The sequence below is a fragment of the Eurytemora carolleeae genome, unplaced genomic scaffold (genome assembly GCF_000591075.1).
Source record: "Eurytemora carolleeae unplaced genomic scaffold, Eaff_2.0 scaffold523, whole genome shotgun sequence".
NCBI classification, from domain to species: Eukaryota; Metazoa; Arthropoda; class Copepoda; order Calanoida; family Temoridae; genus Eurytemora; species Eurytemora carolleeae.
In genome coordinates, this window is record NW_019396427.1 from 1 (window position 1) to 18917 (window position 18917).

The 18917-nt window shown below is 32.8% G+C and overlaps 1 protein-coding gene across 1 annotated transcript; it reads right to left on the reverse strand.

Moving 5' to 3' along the window:
* Positions 1-5602: 5602 nt before the first annotated feature.
* On the reverse strand, positions 5603-18643 carry LOC111703102 (uncharacterized; the record flags this gene model as incomplete). Its single annotated transcript, XM_023474963.1, has 7 exons — positions 18559-18643; positions 18133-18424; positions 16298-16463; positions 14791-15129; positions 9097-9190; positions 7655-7731; positions 5603-5669 (listed from the first exon to the last, which is right to left on the reverse strand). Coding segments are annotated over exons 2-7 (757 nt in total), but the record flags the coding sequence as incomplete, so codon positions are not given.
* Positions 18644-18917: the final 274 nt, after the last annotated feature.

The following is an 18917-nucleotide window of genomic DNA, read 5'->3' on the forward strand; positions in this document are numbered from 1 at the left end:
TACCTACCTACCTACTCACTTACTTCATACCTACCTACCTACTCACTTACTTCATACTTACCTACCTAACTACCTAACTACCTACCTACCTTCCTACTCGCTTACTTCATACTTACCAACCTACCTGCCTACCTTCCTACTCACTTACTTCATACTTACCCACCTACCTACCTACTTACTTACGTTCATACTTATCGTGAACCTAAACACCTACCTACCTACCTAACTTCCTACCTACATACCTACCTAGGTTCTAGAAACCTTCCTACCAACTGAGTAACTACCCAAGACTTCCTCTTTTCTACATAATCTATACCTATACTGTTTATACCATTAAAGAAAAGAATTATCAAAAATTTAAAAAAGTTTGTTTAAGAAGAACCTGTGACTTGAATACTCTCTAGATGAGCTGAATGTTTAAGTATATAGTGTAGAGCAGTGTACTGAGTATCTGTGTATTGAACCAGGAACAAATAAACTAAAAAGTTAACAAATATTTAGACAATTAAACTGATTTTAATTTATAAAACAAATATTTAAGTTTTTTTTAGACTAGACCTGAGCTAAAGCAAAAACGTGATATTTGGATATATGAAAAAATCTATTTATTTACAACGTTTTTCGGTTTTTTCTTTTTTTTTGTAATTTTTGTGACAACTCACGTCACCCCAAGGAAGGTTAATGGCTGGTCAAAGATGACAAATTTTGCCAGGAAAAAAATGTCGAAATTTGTTATTTTTGAAAAATCCTAATTTCACGAAAAATGGGCAGCTTTAAGAGCAACGGTTAACAGCTAAAACTGTTGCTAGAAAAGGGGGCGCAAATTGCTTTGCATTCATAGATCTTTTGATTACATTAAAAAAGTATTTTAAATGTTACATTGCATACAATTACTAAGTGACCGAAACCTACAATTGAAGTTTTAAGTAAAAATTATTGTTTTAAATTGTCTAAATCATGAAACCCAGCTTTTCTGTAAATTGTATCACATATGTACAATCATTTATAATTTATATTGCAGTACGGTTTTAAATATTGATGCATATCACTACAACTTAATTGCCTATTTTTAAGTTACGTTTTCTGTAAGGTTTAATGTTCTTAAAGGGCTGTAAGCGAAATTTCAAGTGACCCCCTAATCGAAGATTTACAGAGCGCGTTACCCTTGAATTCTTAATCTGATCAAAAATGTGGTAGATACCGACGTTTTTATGACTCCAAAAGTGTTTAATTCTGAAGATTTCTCCATTAAGCAAGAAATTCGCAAGTCACGTTAGCAAGGAAACCGCGAAAGAAAATAAACAATTTAAAGATTCATATTCATAACCATTTATATCTAATTCCTACTTGAAATTACGCTTACAGTCTTAGTTATATTCATGTATCCAAGGTTTGAGAGAAGAAGGATTGATGTGATAAACCTCCAAGTTTTAGATTCTCAACCCGAGATAAATCAGAACTCTTTAAATCCGGCAACTCTCTATCCAAACCAAACCAATAATTTTAGATATTATTGAAAAACTAGGGATGGGACTTGTCGTTTTTTCATAGAAACCGTTTTGAACTTTAACCTAACGATATAAAAAAGTCGAAACAGGAAACATTCAAGAAAAATGATTATTTTAATAAGAAGAGACAATTTTTTCGTTTTCAAAACGATTACCAAAATAAATTTGTTTGTTTTTAAAGCTAAAACAACTTTTTCGTTTTTAATTTCAAAATTTTTTTGTTTTGTTTTTCGTGTTATAAAAATATCAAAACTATTTTTAAAAACAACCTCCAAAACGAATTTTGAAAACGAAGAACGATCGTTTCGAAACTAGTTTTTCAAACGCGAAGCCCATCCCTTCAAGACACGTGACATGTAGGGGGCCTTTTTTATGATTTAAATTTTTGTAATTCTTTTCTTGTAAAAGAGGCAAGTATAAAGAAAAAATAACATTAATTAAAGTAAATTTGAAAATCATGAGACGAGTAAAAACAGTCGAAAAATAAGGTTTGGTTGAGATTATTTCAATCGACTTTTACAGTTTAATAATATATAAGACAATAAGACAGAATTAAAGTTTCATAAATGACATATTTAGGGATAATACAAATGTAAATAGTAGATGAAATTGTAAGACGAGTTAAAGAGTTTAGACGAGTTTAGGGCCGTTCCAACCGGAATTCCGTTGCGTGGAATTGCGCGCAAGTGTTATAGTATTTCGCGGAATTTCGAGGAATTTATAGGATCCCCAACTGCGCGCAAGTAAAATCCACTGGTGGGAAACCCTAGACGAGTTGTTTTGTAGTTTAAGACAATGAGTTTTATACGTTTTTAAAACGAGTTAAAAAAGAGATGTGGACGTGTGTAAGACGAGTTTATGGTTTAAGACAAGGTAAGGACGAGTCGAGGACGATTTTCAGTTTTTGTTAAAGACGAGTTTGGTTCCTTAGTGAAGTCCAAACACTGAGTTCCTCCAGGGCAGGAAGCGCTCTAATTACACTGTGGAAAAGCAGAGGCTGACTAAATATACAAGGATTCAGAAAACTGATTTTTTTTGGAAAAAAAAGAATTTAAAATCAACTTTTCCCCCTTTTATTCTTTTTTAATGCATGCAAAATTCTTTGTGATTCAGCATATTTTGACAGTTTTTGCAACAAACTATAAGTTAGCAAAGATATAGGAATTAGAAAATCAGAGTTTGTGAATTGTGGCAAGATCTCAATTCCTTTAAAATTAATTTATTTGTTTCAAATCCAGTGAACAGTCTCTTTATCTGTTGATTTAACTGTTTATGTTTTCTGAATATCCTTGCCTAACAGGGAGGAATATATTCTTTAGACTAAACTCATGTTCAAACTTTAGATAACTGGAATATACATTCGATAGATAAATAGATAGATAGATGATAGATAGAGAGATGATATATAGATATTTATTTACATATATCTATATAGATAGATAGATAAATAGATAGATAGATAGATATTAGGAAATCTATTTCTTATCACTAAAAAATCTAAATAATTTAATTTATGGAGGAAAACAGGAATCCTTACATTCGCAAATAAGTCATTTGTTTATTTAACATTTTAAATTAATCAAAAATACATACACACACATATATATATATATAGAGAGAGAGAGAGAGAGAGAGAGAGAGATAATAAAAATGAACAGCGAGACTTAATAGATGGGAATTAAGATAAAAATGTGTGTATTGAACGCAATAAAATATATCCCAGCTATTAAAATCCTCGCCACATTAAAATAAACCAATAAAATAACTTTTAACTAGAATTTGACCCTCCACAGTTCACAGGACGTGAAACCGAACTATACAACGAAGTCCATCCTGAATCTTATTCCGTCGAAAATAGCTGAAGAGACTTTTTACTTAATTATTTAGAATTCAAAGCACAACAAAAAAGTTCAAATTAAGAAATACGAAAAATTTACATTTAATAGGTAAAAATGGGTTTTCTAAAGACTCATTGAACTTTTAGTTTACCGTGGTCCGTGGCAGGACACGGTGATTCAGATGAACAGAATTAATCTCAATATCCATTGTTCACTGATTTAACATAAAAGTTTTGCTTTTCCAGTTAGATACTTTTTTGCTGGTGGATGATAGGTATTAAATGAAAAGTTGAAAAAAGCAACTCAGTAAGTTTAAAGTCTATTGAATTTTAGACCAAAAATCAAACTCATCTATAGCCAGGGTTTGTCGCGTGTGACAACTTTTGAATTGATAATTAATAATCTTTTGTTCCTTCTGATGTAAATTAAATATTCTTATGTGAATTAGATTATTGTGGATGTCAAGTCTATTAGAAACTTCAAGAATGGATTTACACCCATTAATATATTGGAAAAGTCTATATAACCCCCACCCCCACCCTCCAAAAAAGAGAAGTGTAGAGTTTTTCTGGGATATCGTCATTTTCAGATTGGTTGCGTATTTGCTGAATATGATGTGTTTTAATTACGAGCTGACTTGTTCTAAATATTGCTTACATTATTATTGTTATCAAAATTTTTCATGATCTGAGAGTTACTTTTGAAAACATTTATTCCTGTTTCGAGGATTTTTGATAATGAAGACGACATTTTCATATTTTCAATGAAAATATTTTTGAATACTTATTTGCTAAGTTTGACCTAAATCAGAATAAAAGTAGCATGAGATACATCAAACTATAGCAAAATTGGGACAAGGAATTAATTTCTGTGGTCAAAATGGANAGGTTAGAGGGGGGGAGGGTTGTGTACATTTTACTACTAAACCTGCTCACAAATTGATTGGTTAACTTATACCTAAGCTTTCTACCTCGCCTTCTTCAGGATTCATTCTTTGGTAGGTTAATTGAGAAACAGGCAAATTCTAGAAATAGCTGAAAAGGAATTCAGTCTTTGTCACCAACTCTGATTTTCAAATCCCTAATTCTTGTAGACCTTAGATATTTTAAACTATGAATTTATTTAGATCAAATAGTCAACATTTTAAATATCAAATATTCACACAATCAGGTTGCATAGATTTAGTGATAATATATTTGAGTTTATGGAAAAGACTCAATTCCTTTCTAGAATTCTACTGCACGTATCTGGAATTCATAAACCTTCACCTTGACTAGAATAAGGGATTAGTTTTTATATAAAGGAGTTTAAATCAGGGATTATAACGATATAAATCCTATCTGAGCTGGGTTTAATTGTAAAGCAATAGAAAACAAAACACGTCTCAGGGCCCACCGCAGACAGAAACAAACTAGTTTCAGGGCCCACCGCAGACAGAAACAAAACACGTCTCAGGGCCCCACCGCAGACATAAAGAGTTTCAGGGCTAACAACATACAGAATTCTATTGTTTATTTGTATTATATAGCATGCTTCTCAATTTGCTTAATTATTTTTATTTTAACATCAAATAGAAATATTTATAAATATTTATAATATATAAATATCATATATATATTTGGATCTATACAGATATATCGAAGGAACAGAANTGCAAGTTTAAGAAACCAGAAAAGAAGATATTACCTAATATTTCAAGTTTAAAACACCAGAAAGGAATATATTACCTAATACTTCAAGTTAGGACACCAGAAAAGAAGATATTACCTAATACTTCAAGTTTAAAACACCAGAAAGGAATATATTACCTAATACTTCAAGTTAAGACACCAGAAAAGAAGATATTACCTAATACTTCAATTTTAAGATACCAGAAAAGAATATATTGCCTAATACTTCAAGTTAGGACACCAGAAAAGAAGATATTACCTAATACTTCAAGTTTAAGACACCAGAAAAAAATATATTACCTAATACTTTAAGTTAAGACACCAGAAAAGAAGATATTACCTAATACCTAAAGCTTTAAACACCAGAAAAGAATATACTACCTGATATATCAATTTTAAGACACCAGAAAAGAATATATTACCTAATACTGCAAGTTTAAGAAACCAGAAAAGAAGATATTACCTAATACTTCAAGTTTAAGAAACCAGAAAAGAATATATTACCTAATACTGCAAGTTTAAGATTCCAGAAAAGAATATATTACCTAATACTTCAAGTTTAAGACACCAGAAAAGAATATATTACCTAATACTTCAAGTTTCAGACACCAGAAAAGAAATTGGAAAGCTCCTCTGTCTGTTATTGATGTATCCTAGAAACAACAAAACTTTTTAAGTTTTTGAAAAGTAAATAAATAGAAAATCTGGTAAGGATGTTTTTAAATAACTTGTCAATTTTCTAAAATTTTTGACAACAAATTATTTCTATTTTTGAATTGGTTGTTGTTCATCATTTATACCTATTTTTTATTAATTTATTTTTAATTTCATTTTCTTTTTAAACAAAATTTAAAAAGAGCAGTGAATTTCTTTTTCTCCGACCATTGTATATTCTTTTTATCTGATCACAAATTTGTTTTCTGTTCTTCTCTTTTAGATCTAAGCATTCTAGTCTCTTGTAGACAAGGGAAAAATGCATTTTGACACATATTTCTGATTCATACTATTCTTTAATTTGATATCTTGACGCCAGATATATCAAATTAATTATAATAGAACGTTACTGTTTATGAGAAGATATCAGATGTATTTGCAGTTTTCAGAATATCTGACAAACAACTGTTGAAGGTTAGCTTCAACACACAATTTCCTCAATATGCTCAAAGGTTGGAAAAATAAAAATCACTGCTAAGCAGGGTTTAAAAATTCTGAGGATCTCCATTGTCAGAATTCCGCATTTACTTTATAAATTGCGATTCGCATTACTAGGGCTTTATTAAGCATGACTGTAAACCATTAATTGTAGTTTTAATCTTTAGATTTTTTCAAAATGACAACAAAATACAGGATTTACACGTTTTTGTTAAAGCTTTAGTCTGATCAAATAGTTCAGACCAACGTAGAATTAAGCTCAGATTTTTGAGTAGTGTAAGTAGAACCTTAAAGCCTACATACTATTTTTGACTATACAGGGTTACCCACAATTACTAAGGGATAAGACTGTACGGAGATTTGGATTACATTCTTGGTTCCTTTCTGCTTTAAATAGTTTTTTTTCCTTTGTTAAATTAGTAAGACCAAGACAGAAAACAATGTTAAACCAGCAGATCGATAAAATTAAATAAATGTGGTTTTCACTGAACTATAGACTACAGAGAAAGTAAAAATTATGAGACACAAGCTGTAGTGCTCGGCGTTGCCCGTGGATAACAAAAATTGAAAATAACACCCCTCGGCCACCCATGAGTGTCCACGAAAAATTTCAGCCCAATTTGTCCAGCCGTTTGGCCGGCTATAGACAACCAATATATATACGAATGTCTTGTTTTATTATATAGATTACTGTTGCGACTTTCTGACCGCGTAGCTTCTCTAGTTTTGATTTTAAGTATAAAATCTCTGACAATTTTAAAAGCTCAAAAAAGGCAGACCACATTTTGGAAATTGCGGGTCTTTCTGATTCCCACTGTACTAACGTGTATTTTACTTTATATTAAAGTGCATTGTCTCATCTTTTGTGGATAACCCTGTATCTATACATATAAAGTTATAATCTCTGTCTGTTTGTTTGTTTGTTTGTCTGATCATAACTCGGGAACCCCAGGACCGATTTGCCTCAACTAGTTTAATTGGGGAACTCGGGAGACCCAAGAAAATGTTCTTGGCTTGGTTTTGAGATTCTAAGTTGAATTGGTTGACTTTAATAGCAAAAATTTAGTTTCCCGGTAAAATCGTTCAAGTTCGGGTAAACAGCGGGAAAAACTATGAGAAACCTGGGCAGCGCTAGCTGGGTTCCCAAACTAGATTTTTTTAGAACAACTATTTTATTTTAAAGATATTATACTAACAAGAAAAATACCTTTGCCAAAGGAATTAAGTCTTTGCTACACACTAAAATTTTCTAGACCCTTTCGCTTGGCAACATAATTGTGTAAATATTTGATATTTCAAACTTTGATTACTTGATCTTGATTTGAAATGTCTAAAATCTACGATATGGGGTTGCAAACATATAGGGATTAAAAAATCAGAATTAAAAAATCCTTTAGAAATCTTTTTAACAATATTTAAATTTAAAATTTGATTTTAATTTTCTATTTATTATTGTTTAGTTTAAATTTGATAAAGTTTTGTTTTCCTTGATAAGAATTTTCTTGAGAGTAGAGCAAACCCTGAAAGGTTTTTCCGCTTCTAGACCCAGGAACATAGATACCCCTGCAAATAGATACATTCTAAACCAGGAGGATTAAATCTCAGATTCTAATCCAGCGGGATTAAAAATATCAGATTCTAAACCAGGGGAATTAAAAAAATCTTAGATGCTAAACCAGGGGGAATTGAAATATCAGATTGTAAACAAGGGGGATTAAAATTCCAGATTCTAAACCAGGGAATTAAAATATCAGATTATAAACCACGGGGATTACAATCTTAGATGCTATACCAGGGGAATAAAATCTGAGATGCTAAACCAGGGGAATAAAATCTCAGATGCTAAACCAGGGGAATAAAATCTCAGATGCTAAACCACGGGGATTACATCTCAGATGCTAAACCAGGGGAATAAAATCTCAGATTCTAAACCACGGGGATTACATCTCAGATGCTAAACTAGAGGGATTAAAATCTCAGATTCTAAACTAGAGGGATTAAAATCTCAAATGCTAAACTAGAGGGATTAAAATCTCAGATACTAAACTAGAGGGAATAAAATCTCAGATTCTAAACCACGGGGATTACAATCTCAGATGCTAAACCACGGGGATTACATCTCAGATGCTAAACCAGGGGAATAAAATCTCAGATGCTAAACCAAGGGAATAAAATCTCAGATGCTAAACCATGGGAATAAAATCTCAGATGCTAAACTAGAGGGATTAAATCTCAGATTACAATCTCCTCGGATTTAAAACCAGAGGGGGATTAAAATATCGAGTTCTAAACAAAGGTCATTAAAATATCAGATTCTAAACCAGGGGGGATTGAAATATCAGATTGTAAACAAGGGTGATTAAAATCCCAGATTCTAAACCAGGGAATTAAAATATCAGATCTAAACTAGAGGGAATAAAATCTCAGATTCTAAACCACGGGGATTACAATCTCAGATGCTAAACCACGGGGATTACATCTCAGATGCTAAACCAGGGGAATAATATCTCAGATGCTAAACCAGGGGAATAAAATCTCAGATGCTAAACCAAGGGAATAAAATCTCAGATGCTAAACCATGGGAATAAAATCTCAGATGCTAAACTAGAGGGATTAAATCTCAGATTACAATCTCCTCGGATTTAAAACCAGAGGGGGATTAAAATATCGAGTTCTAAACAAAGGTCATTAAAATATCAGATTCTAAACCAGGGGGGATTGAAATATCAGATTGTAAACAAGGGTGATAAAATCCCAGATTCTAAACCAGGGAATTAAAATATCAGATTCTAAACCAAGGAGATCAAAATATCAGATTCTAAACCAGGGGGATTAAAATATCAGATTCCAAACAAATTAATCTTGGTTTTTAAAATACGAATAATTATGATGAATAAATAATAATTGTTTAATGTTTGTTATGTATCCCTGAATCTGTAACAGCTATTGATTTCCAAATATCCAGTAGCTCGAGCTGTCTACAGGTGACACCGATAATCTGAAGCATCGCGTTATCACAAACCTGAAAATATATAAAAATATAAATTTTTCAAAGTTCGTAGAAATCAAAATTGCACGTTTTTAACACACAAAAATAAAATGAAAATTAAATTTAAATCACAAGCATTGAATTAAAAATCATGATAAAGAAAATAACAAAGATTGATAAAATGCCTTTATATCTCAGAAATTCTGTCAATAACATTTAACACAGGAAGAATACAACTTTCTACATTAACATTTCATATTCGATTTTGATGAAGGGGCTTAGGATGTAATATTCAATGACCCTTGCAATAGAAACAACGAAGGAAGGTGTCAAAAGTAAACACACTGTTAAGTCTAGAAAAAAAGAATGTATCTTCCATATTGATGCTTAGAAAAGGGGATTAAGGGTGCACATGTAAATCAGACATTCCCTTTTTACATTTCATGCTAAATGATATGAGTTTTAAGTGGTCCTCTCCGGATTAGACAAATTATCAGAAATTTAATCTTTTTGCAAACTCTAGATTTAATTGCATGTGAATTCCAGGACTTCTGAAGAGTTTGAGCTACAATTTCTGCAAAATGCCGCACGGACTTTTTTATTCAAATAAACTTCAAATTATGCAATTATCTTTCATTCAGCAGATTGCGAGAATCTTTTTATTTATTATTATCTGAACTAGTATTCAGCATTTGAACGTTGATTGGCTTTGATGAGTAGATATGATTCAAGGTTTAGCATTAATACAAGCATAGAGTGTCTTGAATATAGATTTATCGGATGATATCAGAATAAAGTCAAATGTTGATTTATCTCTAAGATCAAAATGCAAATAATCGTAATTGATATGTAACCCGTTTTAGACCCTTTTAAAACTGATATAATATTTCTTTTAAATTTTAAAGTTCGTTATAAAAATTGAAAATTAACTCAGTTACTTGCTTTAATTATTATCTTCTTTATGAGTCAATTTTTTAATAACAATACATTTTATATACCATTCTATTTTAATCTAATTTTTCGGAAATACCGCCAAGAAGATATGGAGCATACAAATTCAAAAGAGAAAGATTATTGCAACCAAGAAAAGGAAATAAAATAAGAACGAAATTCGTACTTTTCTTAACTTATAACATGGCGTGTCCATGCCCCATGCATCTATTTCGCTAGAAAAATAACGATATCTGTATCTTACTTACAAGCTTGGGAACCCAGCTTTGACTAAAAACTAAACTTTCTCAATAAAAGTCAACTCACTCAGCCTCAAATGGTTTAAACAAAGCTAAGAACATTCCCGTGGTTACGCAGTATAAAAGTTTGAGACAAATCGGTCATGGGGTAATGAGTTCGGAGATCGGATATACATACAGTGTAAAAATATATAATGTACTGGCAACCTAAAAAGCAGCATAAAGATGAACTGTGGCCTGGAGAGGATTAAGTAAATAAGATTATACACATAAATATTAGGCTGGAGGGAGGTTTACCAATTAGGATTATACAGGCTGATATCTAGGGATTAGAAGAAAGAAGGTTTATCAAAGGGACTGTCAGCGTAGTTTCAAATGACTCTCCATGCAAAAATGACAATCCCCAATTTGAATTTTGAAACCTTAATCTGATCAAAAATGTGGAAGATACCGTTGTTATTCTGTCTCGAAGGTCGAAAAGCGTTTTTTGTTTGATGATTTCTCCATTGCTTTTCACTTTCACTTTCGTAGAGAAACAGCAAATGAAAATAATCAATTTAATGAAACAAAAACATTGATATATAATTTATACTTAATCAGACATAGTTTTTAAGGGTACCGTTGTAAATCGGGCATTGCCATATCTGTTCGGAAGGTCACTTGAAATTATGCTGACAGTCCTTTAAACTTAAATATCTTCATATATATTTAACTAGACAGAGGGATAAGGTAATATACAACATTACTGGTCCAACCTTGTGACCTTGTAGCCTCTATAGTTTTTATTTTAAGCACAAGTATGAGAAAGCAAAGACAATTTATTAAAAACATTTTTGTTCGTCTCGAAAGCTCTTTGATAAAAGGAGTTCTGATTGAAAACATTTAAGATTGCAATCTTCCATGCAATTTAATTTAGTTTGACTTTTAATCATTGCTTTTTAAGCTTTTTTTCTTCTTATATTTATACAACTAGAGTCAAACATCAATAAACTTTAACCTTCCTTTCTGAAAAAAATTGAGCCCGTCTGATCGATTCAGCCTTTTTTGACGTTAAATGGAACCAACAAATATTTTGATGTTGTGTATAAACGGTGAGCACCAGATAACTCCGGAACGGGAGTACGACTTTTAGTAGTCCAATTAAGCACAGCAATTGTTCACTTTTTAAAGCGATTCATTTAAGTTTATAAATGATTTAAGTAGAAAATCACTATATGTAAAAGTACATCACCAAGTATTGCTTTCGTTTCCTATTCCACAGTTATCTGGTTCTAACTGTTTAAGAATATACTCACCGTACATAATAGTTTAAAAACCAAGGTTCGTGAAGTCGATATTTTCAACCAATAGAACAATTATACACGATTCTACCAAACTAATCTCACAATTTTCAAAGAAAAACTTTTCTTTGATCTTTTAGAAAATATAGAATGCTACACATGAAAAAGTTAGAGTTTTGGCATTTTAATCAATCTACGTATATTTTTGTAATGTTACAAAGCAAATAATTTTAATCAGGAGCAGCTTGAAAAAAAATCAAATTAATCAGTAAAATGGGTTTGTGTAAACTGCACTATTAAATTCGTGTTCGTTGAAATCTATAAAATCAGTAAATATTCCAGACATGAAACGTCTATTGTCAAGTTGAATTACCCGCAGGTTTTACGAATAAAATGAATAAAAAAGAAAAAGAAACAAAATACGGGAAATTGAAACATTAACCTTTGAAATTCGTTTTTTGACAGAATAATCTTTTAAACTAATTGAATCAAAATTAACATTGATTCGATGCGTTTCATCAGAGCAGAATCATCAATTCGATTCAAACCCACCCAGACAAATAACACGGATTCGCTACAACCCTAACATAACAAATTACAGATTTGATCCAACCCTACTGTTTTGATTGGATTCAGTTTCAATAAAAAGCGCATTGATGCAACCCAGCTCCCCAGGTGAGTGAGGTCCTGGATATCATTCCCAAACCTTAAACTCCGTACTCCGTGCTAGACCTGGAGATAAACTCACGAGGAATTCGTCCCGAGTATTTAGATAATGTATAACGGGTTTCAAAAACTCTTTTCTTTGAAATCTGTTATTTTAGACATTTTTATACACTGTGCAGTAGTGCACTCTATTCTGTAAACTGTACACTGTACATTATAAACTGTTCAATCTATACTTTACACTGTACAGTGTACATTGTGCAGTGTGCATTTACTTTACACACTCTACACTCTACACTCTATACTCTACACTCTACACTCTACACTCTACACTCTATACTCTACACTCTACACTCTACACTCTACACTCTACACTCTACACTCTTCACTATACTCTACACTCTACACTCTACACTCTACACTCTACACTCTACACTCTACACTCTACAACTCTACACTCTACACTCTATACTCTACACTCTACACTCTACAATCTACACTCTACACTCTACACTCTACACTCTGTACTACACTCTACTCTTTACACTCTTCACTCCACACTTCAGATTCGACCAATATTTTATTTTGATTTGATTTTGTATAGAATTTAATATTTGAAAACCGTCCTTGAAAAGCTTGGGAATCTTTAGAACCTTGTCCTTGACAATAAACATTTTGGAATGAATAATCTCAATTTGATTTCTGTTTGAATAAGAAGATTGAATTTCATCCAATCAATTCGTTTAACATGTTTGCATCAATATTTCTTGTTGGTTTTTCGAATTTTGTAAATGAAATATTTACATGGCTGCTAAGTCATTACTTTCGTCGTCGTGTTGATTAAAACGATTAAGACGATTTTTGATTAAGACGACTTTTGGTCTCAATTTTTTTATTTCCTCCAGGCTTTCAAACAACATGAGTACACATAAACAGAGAAACAAAGAGAGCTTGTTAATGAACAACTTCTCTTTGTTTACTTGTAAACTTGTAATCTGTAAAAAGCTGGTTAGAAATCAAACTTTAATAGAAAAGTCGTCTTCTTTTATTAATATAAACGCTGACTACGGTAGCATACACGAACAACTTTAAAAAGTAAAGATATCAAATATATGTGTTGTAAACAACTCAGATTCAAATTATAATAGAGGTTTACACCTAAGAACAATCGAAAGATTAAAACCGTGATAATAAAAGAAATTTAGTTTTAAAACTCGATCAGAAATTTAAACTATACACAGTTTCTATCTAAAAGATTAATAATTTCCATTTTTTGTTTCTTTATAATAGTTACTAGCCTTAGAGGGCGCTTCGCGCCCATCTTCTAAATTAATTGTGAACATGTTCTCTTTGTGTACATCGTAAAACAAAACAAAAATAATTCGCGGATTTTCACAAAAAATTTCGTGGATTTTCAAAATTTTCAAAAATTTAATGAAGATCGAATTTTGATGGAGACAAATATTTGAAATTTTGATCATTCATAAACCTTCCCTGTGGTCAGTGATGTCCCACAAAAAAATTTGGGCCCGATCGGTTCAGCCGTTTTGACGTTTATGGGATACAAACAGACAAACAAACAAACAAACAGACAGACAAGCCAAATTTATATAAAGATTTGCGTCTTTATGCAGCAGACATAAAGAAAGAAAATAACAGAATTCAGCAAAGAAAAGAGGAAGATTTCCTCTTTGTTTCTGAAACTAAGATGAATTGGTAATACAACTCTTCAATTGGATAATCACTTGAAACTACGCTTACAGTCCCTTTAAAGGAACTTTAAGCGTAGTTGCAAGTTTCCATAAAAAGATGACAAATTGGTCAAGGGGTTCCTGAGTTATGATGGGACATAAAAACAAATAAACAGAAATTAATACTTTATTTACACAGCTATTGATAAAGAGACTGTAAGCGTAATTTCAAGTGACCATCAATACAAAGACGACAATGCCCGATTTACGCAACGGTATCCCTTAAAAAAATGAAAAAGATAACGCCATTTTTCTGATTCAAAAAGTGTTTATTTCTAAGAGTCTATCCGTTGCTTCTTTTAAGCAAGAAATGCGTTAGTCAGACCCGAATGAAAACATAAATATCTAATTCAAGCAAAGCATTTAAGGGTACCGTTGTAAATCGGGCATTGCCATCTTTGTATTGATGGTCACTTGAAATTACGCTTACAGTCTCTTTATCAATATCTGTGTAAATAAAGTATTGATTTCTGTTTATTTGTTTTTATGTCCCATCATAACTCAGGAACCTCTTGACCAATTTGTCTCAAATATTAATTGGGGAACTCGGGAGAACCATGGGAATAATCTTAGCTTCGTTTCAAGATTTAAGTTGAGATTCTAATTTGTGTGGATCCACTTTTAAAGGGAAAAATAGCTAAAACCGCAATTTACGACTAAGCGCGGGTAAACGGCGGGAGTAACTATGAGTACCCTGGGTTCTAAAGCTAGTATATTTTTACTCGCAAAGCTATTTATATTCTTACCTTCCATAGTGTAAGAGATCTGACGTTAAAGAAACCTCTGAGAACTCTCTTCACAAGATAACCTTCCTCTACACTAATATCCGACCTCTCAAACATCCTCAACTTCATCTGCTCGAGGTCATGACCTCCCGGGGTCCCAACATTATTCAGGAGGTCAAGCACGGTCACTCTATCCACGGATCTGACTAGAACAGGAAGCTCGAGATACCGGATATCCGGACTGTAGAACACGTAGAGGAACGGAACTAGAAGATCCGGAACCAAGAAGTCCCTGATGGCAGACCAGTTCTCCTTCTGGATTAAACTACTCCCGAACCTAATCAGCTCCTCCCGTACACTCTACACAAACACATAAACATTCAAGCTTTTAAGTACATGTTGTCCACAAAACATGTGACTAGCAAAAAGTCAAAGTTAACTGACTACCCTGTTATCTAAAAAACATTTCTTAACCTTGCATACATCCTTGTCCCATAAAACGTTTTAAATTTGTTTTAGTGACATTAATATTCAAAGATGATACAACCCATCCTATTTCTAGGCCTAGACAACAGGATACAAGACGTATCCTTTATATTCATATTTATCCTTTCCTCACCAGTCCATTCTTTGCCCATTCTTTCCTTCCTCATCCTTTCTTTATTCATCCTTTCCTTACCCATTCTTTCCTTATGTATCCTTTCCTTGTCAATCCTTTCCTTGTCAATCCATTCCTTGTTCATCCTTTCCTCACCCATCCTCTCTTTACCTATTCTTTCCTTAACCATTCTTTCATTAATCATCTTTTCTCTATCCATACTTTCCCTACCAATCCATTTCTTACTCATGCTTTCCTTATCCATTCTTTCCTTATCAATCATTTCCTTATCCATTCTTTCCTTATCCATTCTTTCCTTACCCATTCTTCACTTACCCATTCTCTCCTTACCCATCCTTTCCTTGCCCTTCCTTTCCTTACCCATTCTTTCCTTACCCATTCTTCACTTACCCATTCTCTCCTTACCCATCCTTTTCCAACCCATTCTTTCCTTATCCATTCATTCTTTACCCATCCTTTCCTTACCCATCCTTTCCTTACCCATCCCTTTCCAATCCATTCTTTCCTTATCCATTCTTTCCTTATCCATTCTTTCCTTAATCATTCTTTCCTTATCCATTCTTTCCTTATCCATTCTTTCCTTAATCATTCTTTCCTTAATCATCATTTCCTTAATCATCAGTTCCTTAATCATCATTTCCTTAATCATCATTTTCTTAGCCTTTCCTTTCCAACCCATCCTTTCCTTCCCCATACTTTTTTACCCATCCTTTCCTTATTTATTCTTTCTTACCTAATCCATCTTTTCTCTATTTTACTTTTCATTATTTACCCTTTCCTCGCAAATCCTTTCCCTATCTAATTACTTTTTTCCCCAAACTTTTCTTGTTACAAGATTTTCAAGATTTTTAACATTTGAGATTTTGTGAGATATAAATAACTATGAACTGATTTGTTATGTGATGGTTCCTTAGCGACAGATTCTCTGAAATAATCTCCGATCTGTTTTCTGAGAACTCGGAGACAGACTGCGTCTGAGATATAATGTCTGTGTTTTCGAAGGACGCAGATAACCTGCTCCATATAGGCCTTGGAGCACAGAACCTGGAGACATGTTGGCTGGAACCTCACTGGTCTATACAGGGAACAGATCATCAATTATATATCTTAATATCCCCTCCTTCATTCCAACATCTTTAATCTTAGATAATAAACATGACCCAGCGCTAGTAGCTTCGGGCAACCACGCCAAATTTGCATAAACACCATATTATGGGAAATAAAGATGTAAAAATTCCCTAGACAAGTCTGTTCGCAACGTAGAAAAAAGCTTTAAGAATTAGTGCATAAATATTAGAATTTGTGTCCACAATTGAACATATCTATCTGGGGCGTATTCTGAAATTTGGCCCGAAGGGTTTCTCTATCGGGGNAATTATCCAAAGGGGGGGGGGCTGACCACCCAGAGCCCCCCCCTGAATAAACCTCTTAATTATCTTTATTTCATTGAAGTATTTGCATTAAGTGTTTTAAAAAAATGAAGTAACTTTAATGAAAAATAGAAAGGTATCGTAAAAATATCAAAAGACATTAATGTATCTTAAAAGTTCAAAGCACGCAATTTAGATCCTGTCTGTGTATCAGTGCAACTGCTTTATTTTTTAATCCGGCTGTGAAGATTAATATGACAGCAATTGTTTGTTAATGAGAATTTTACCAATAAGTAGCAATAAATAAAGTAGAGGATAATTAATATATTCTATTCTTTTTCTTTGTTATGAGGAACAAAAAAAGACCTTTCTCGTTGTTGACAAAGCCAGCGCGCAAAATTGAAAAATTCCATACAAATTATTGAAATGCCAAGGAGGATAATTGAACTGGGATGTGACAAAGAAATGTTCAAACTTGAGAGTACAATGAACAAATGGAATTTCAACTTTTTGATCAAAGAACAAATTTTAATATTTTCTTTGTTAGTGACCCACTGTCAGGGTGTCACCCCCCCCCCCTCCTCCTGAAAGGGACTGTAGACGTAATTTCAAGTGCTTCCATTTATAGAGTGACATGTTCGAATCCTAACGGTACCCTTTAAACCTTTGTCTGCTCAAGCAGAAATTTGATTCTTTTTTTAATTGTTGCTTTTCTATGAGAGACAATGGAGGCTAATAGCCAGGTTTCAACACATTTAAACATAGAAAAACAACGATATCATCCTCACTTTAAACATAGATTTAGTTCAGTTCAGAATCAGAAATTAAATATTAGGTACTTTTCTAAAGGATTTTTCCCAAATGGCAACTTCCCGAGAGTTAGGGTAGGACAGGCCCCATTAGGCGCCGTTAAAGGCTGCAATGGGGACCGAGCACTGCGGCTAGGACAGACTTGGGAAGTTGCCGCTCAGGAAATTGCACATTTGGGAAGTTGCTACTTGGGAAAATGTAACTTGGGAAGTCGCCCTTGGGAAAATGCCTTTGGGAAAGTACCTAACACCAAAAATTACACTATTAAAATGCATAACTCGAAATTATGCCTACAGTTCCTGTAAATCCCTCCTCACCTCCCTCATTAATCATAAATTAGAATTTCGCTGTGTAATAAATCAAAAGTCAGGTAATTTGAACTTTGGGAAATCAGGAAAAAACTTTGTCTTTTTCAATTATATTTTTTTTCAATCGTATCAAATTCTTACTTTCTAAAATAGAATGGGATTAAAATTGAAATATAGTACGGTTTGAGTTTTTTTTAGAAAACCTCATTTAAAGATTTGATAAAAAATTTTGTGATATTTGATTGATAAACCCTTCCTTATGTAGCTCATAATCTTGACTTCTAAACCTCGATCAAGTCACTGAAACACTGTCAGCCCTTACTCTGAACTGAGTGGTTTCAAAATATTAAGATCACTTATTCACTTTCTTCACCATACATCACTGCACTTTGCACTCATTTGTAAAAACTGACTCGCAAGTCCTTTTCACTGACAGCTGGTGGAATTTTAGAAAAGTCCTTTGTTCACTTTTGTACCAAAGGGTCCAGGGGGGTTTAATCCTCAGCTACCCATTATACTAGGCCCACTCACCACAATTCAAATCAATCCTGAAATTGTAAAAAATCGATTACTAAAAAAATTCTTTCAATTAAAGATATTTTTTATTTCAAATCTGATCACCCCCCCCCCTAAAGATTTAGAAAGCAATTTTAAATAAAAAAGAGCGTATCCCTGTTCATACCTCGGTGGTAGCGCTGCCGCAACTGATAAATCCTAGGGAACTGTGCGCGTTGCGCGCCGCTCAACCATCCTCACGCGCGTAGTTCCCAACCAGGCTTATTTACCCACTAATATAATCTCCTAGTCATTCTTCGAGTGCACCATCAACTTATTTATTCATTATTAAATTCAAAATATTTAATCCTCCATACAATCCAACTAATTCTAATCTCATTAACTTTAATTAGTTAGAAAATAATGTATTTTAAAATAATAACAGAAAAATCAAGGATTTTTTATGCCACCATCAGCAACAGGAAAGTTTCATAACCTTTAAATGAAATAATTTCATCTAGAAAAGATTTAAAGCAGCAAAGTTCA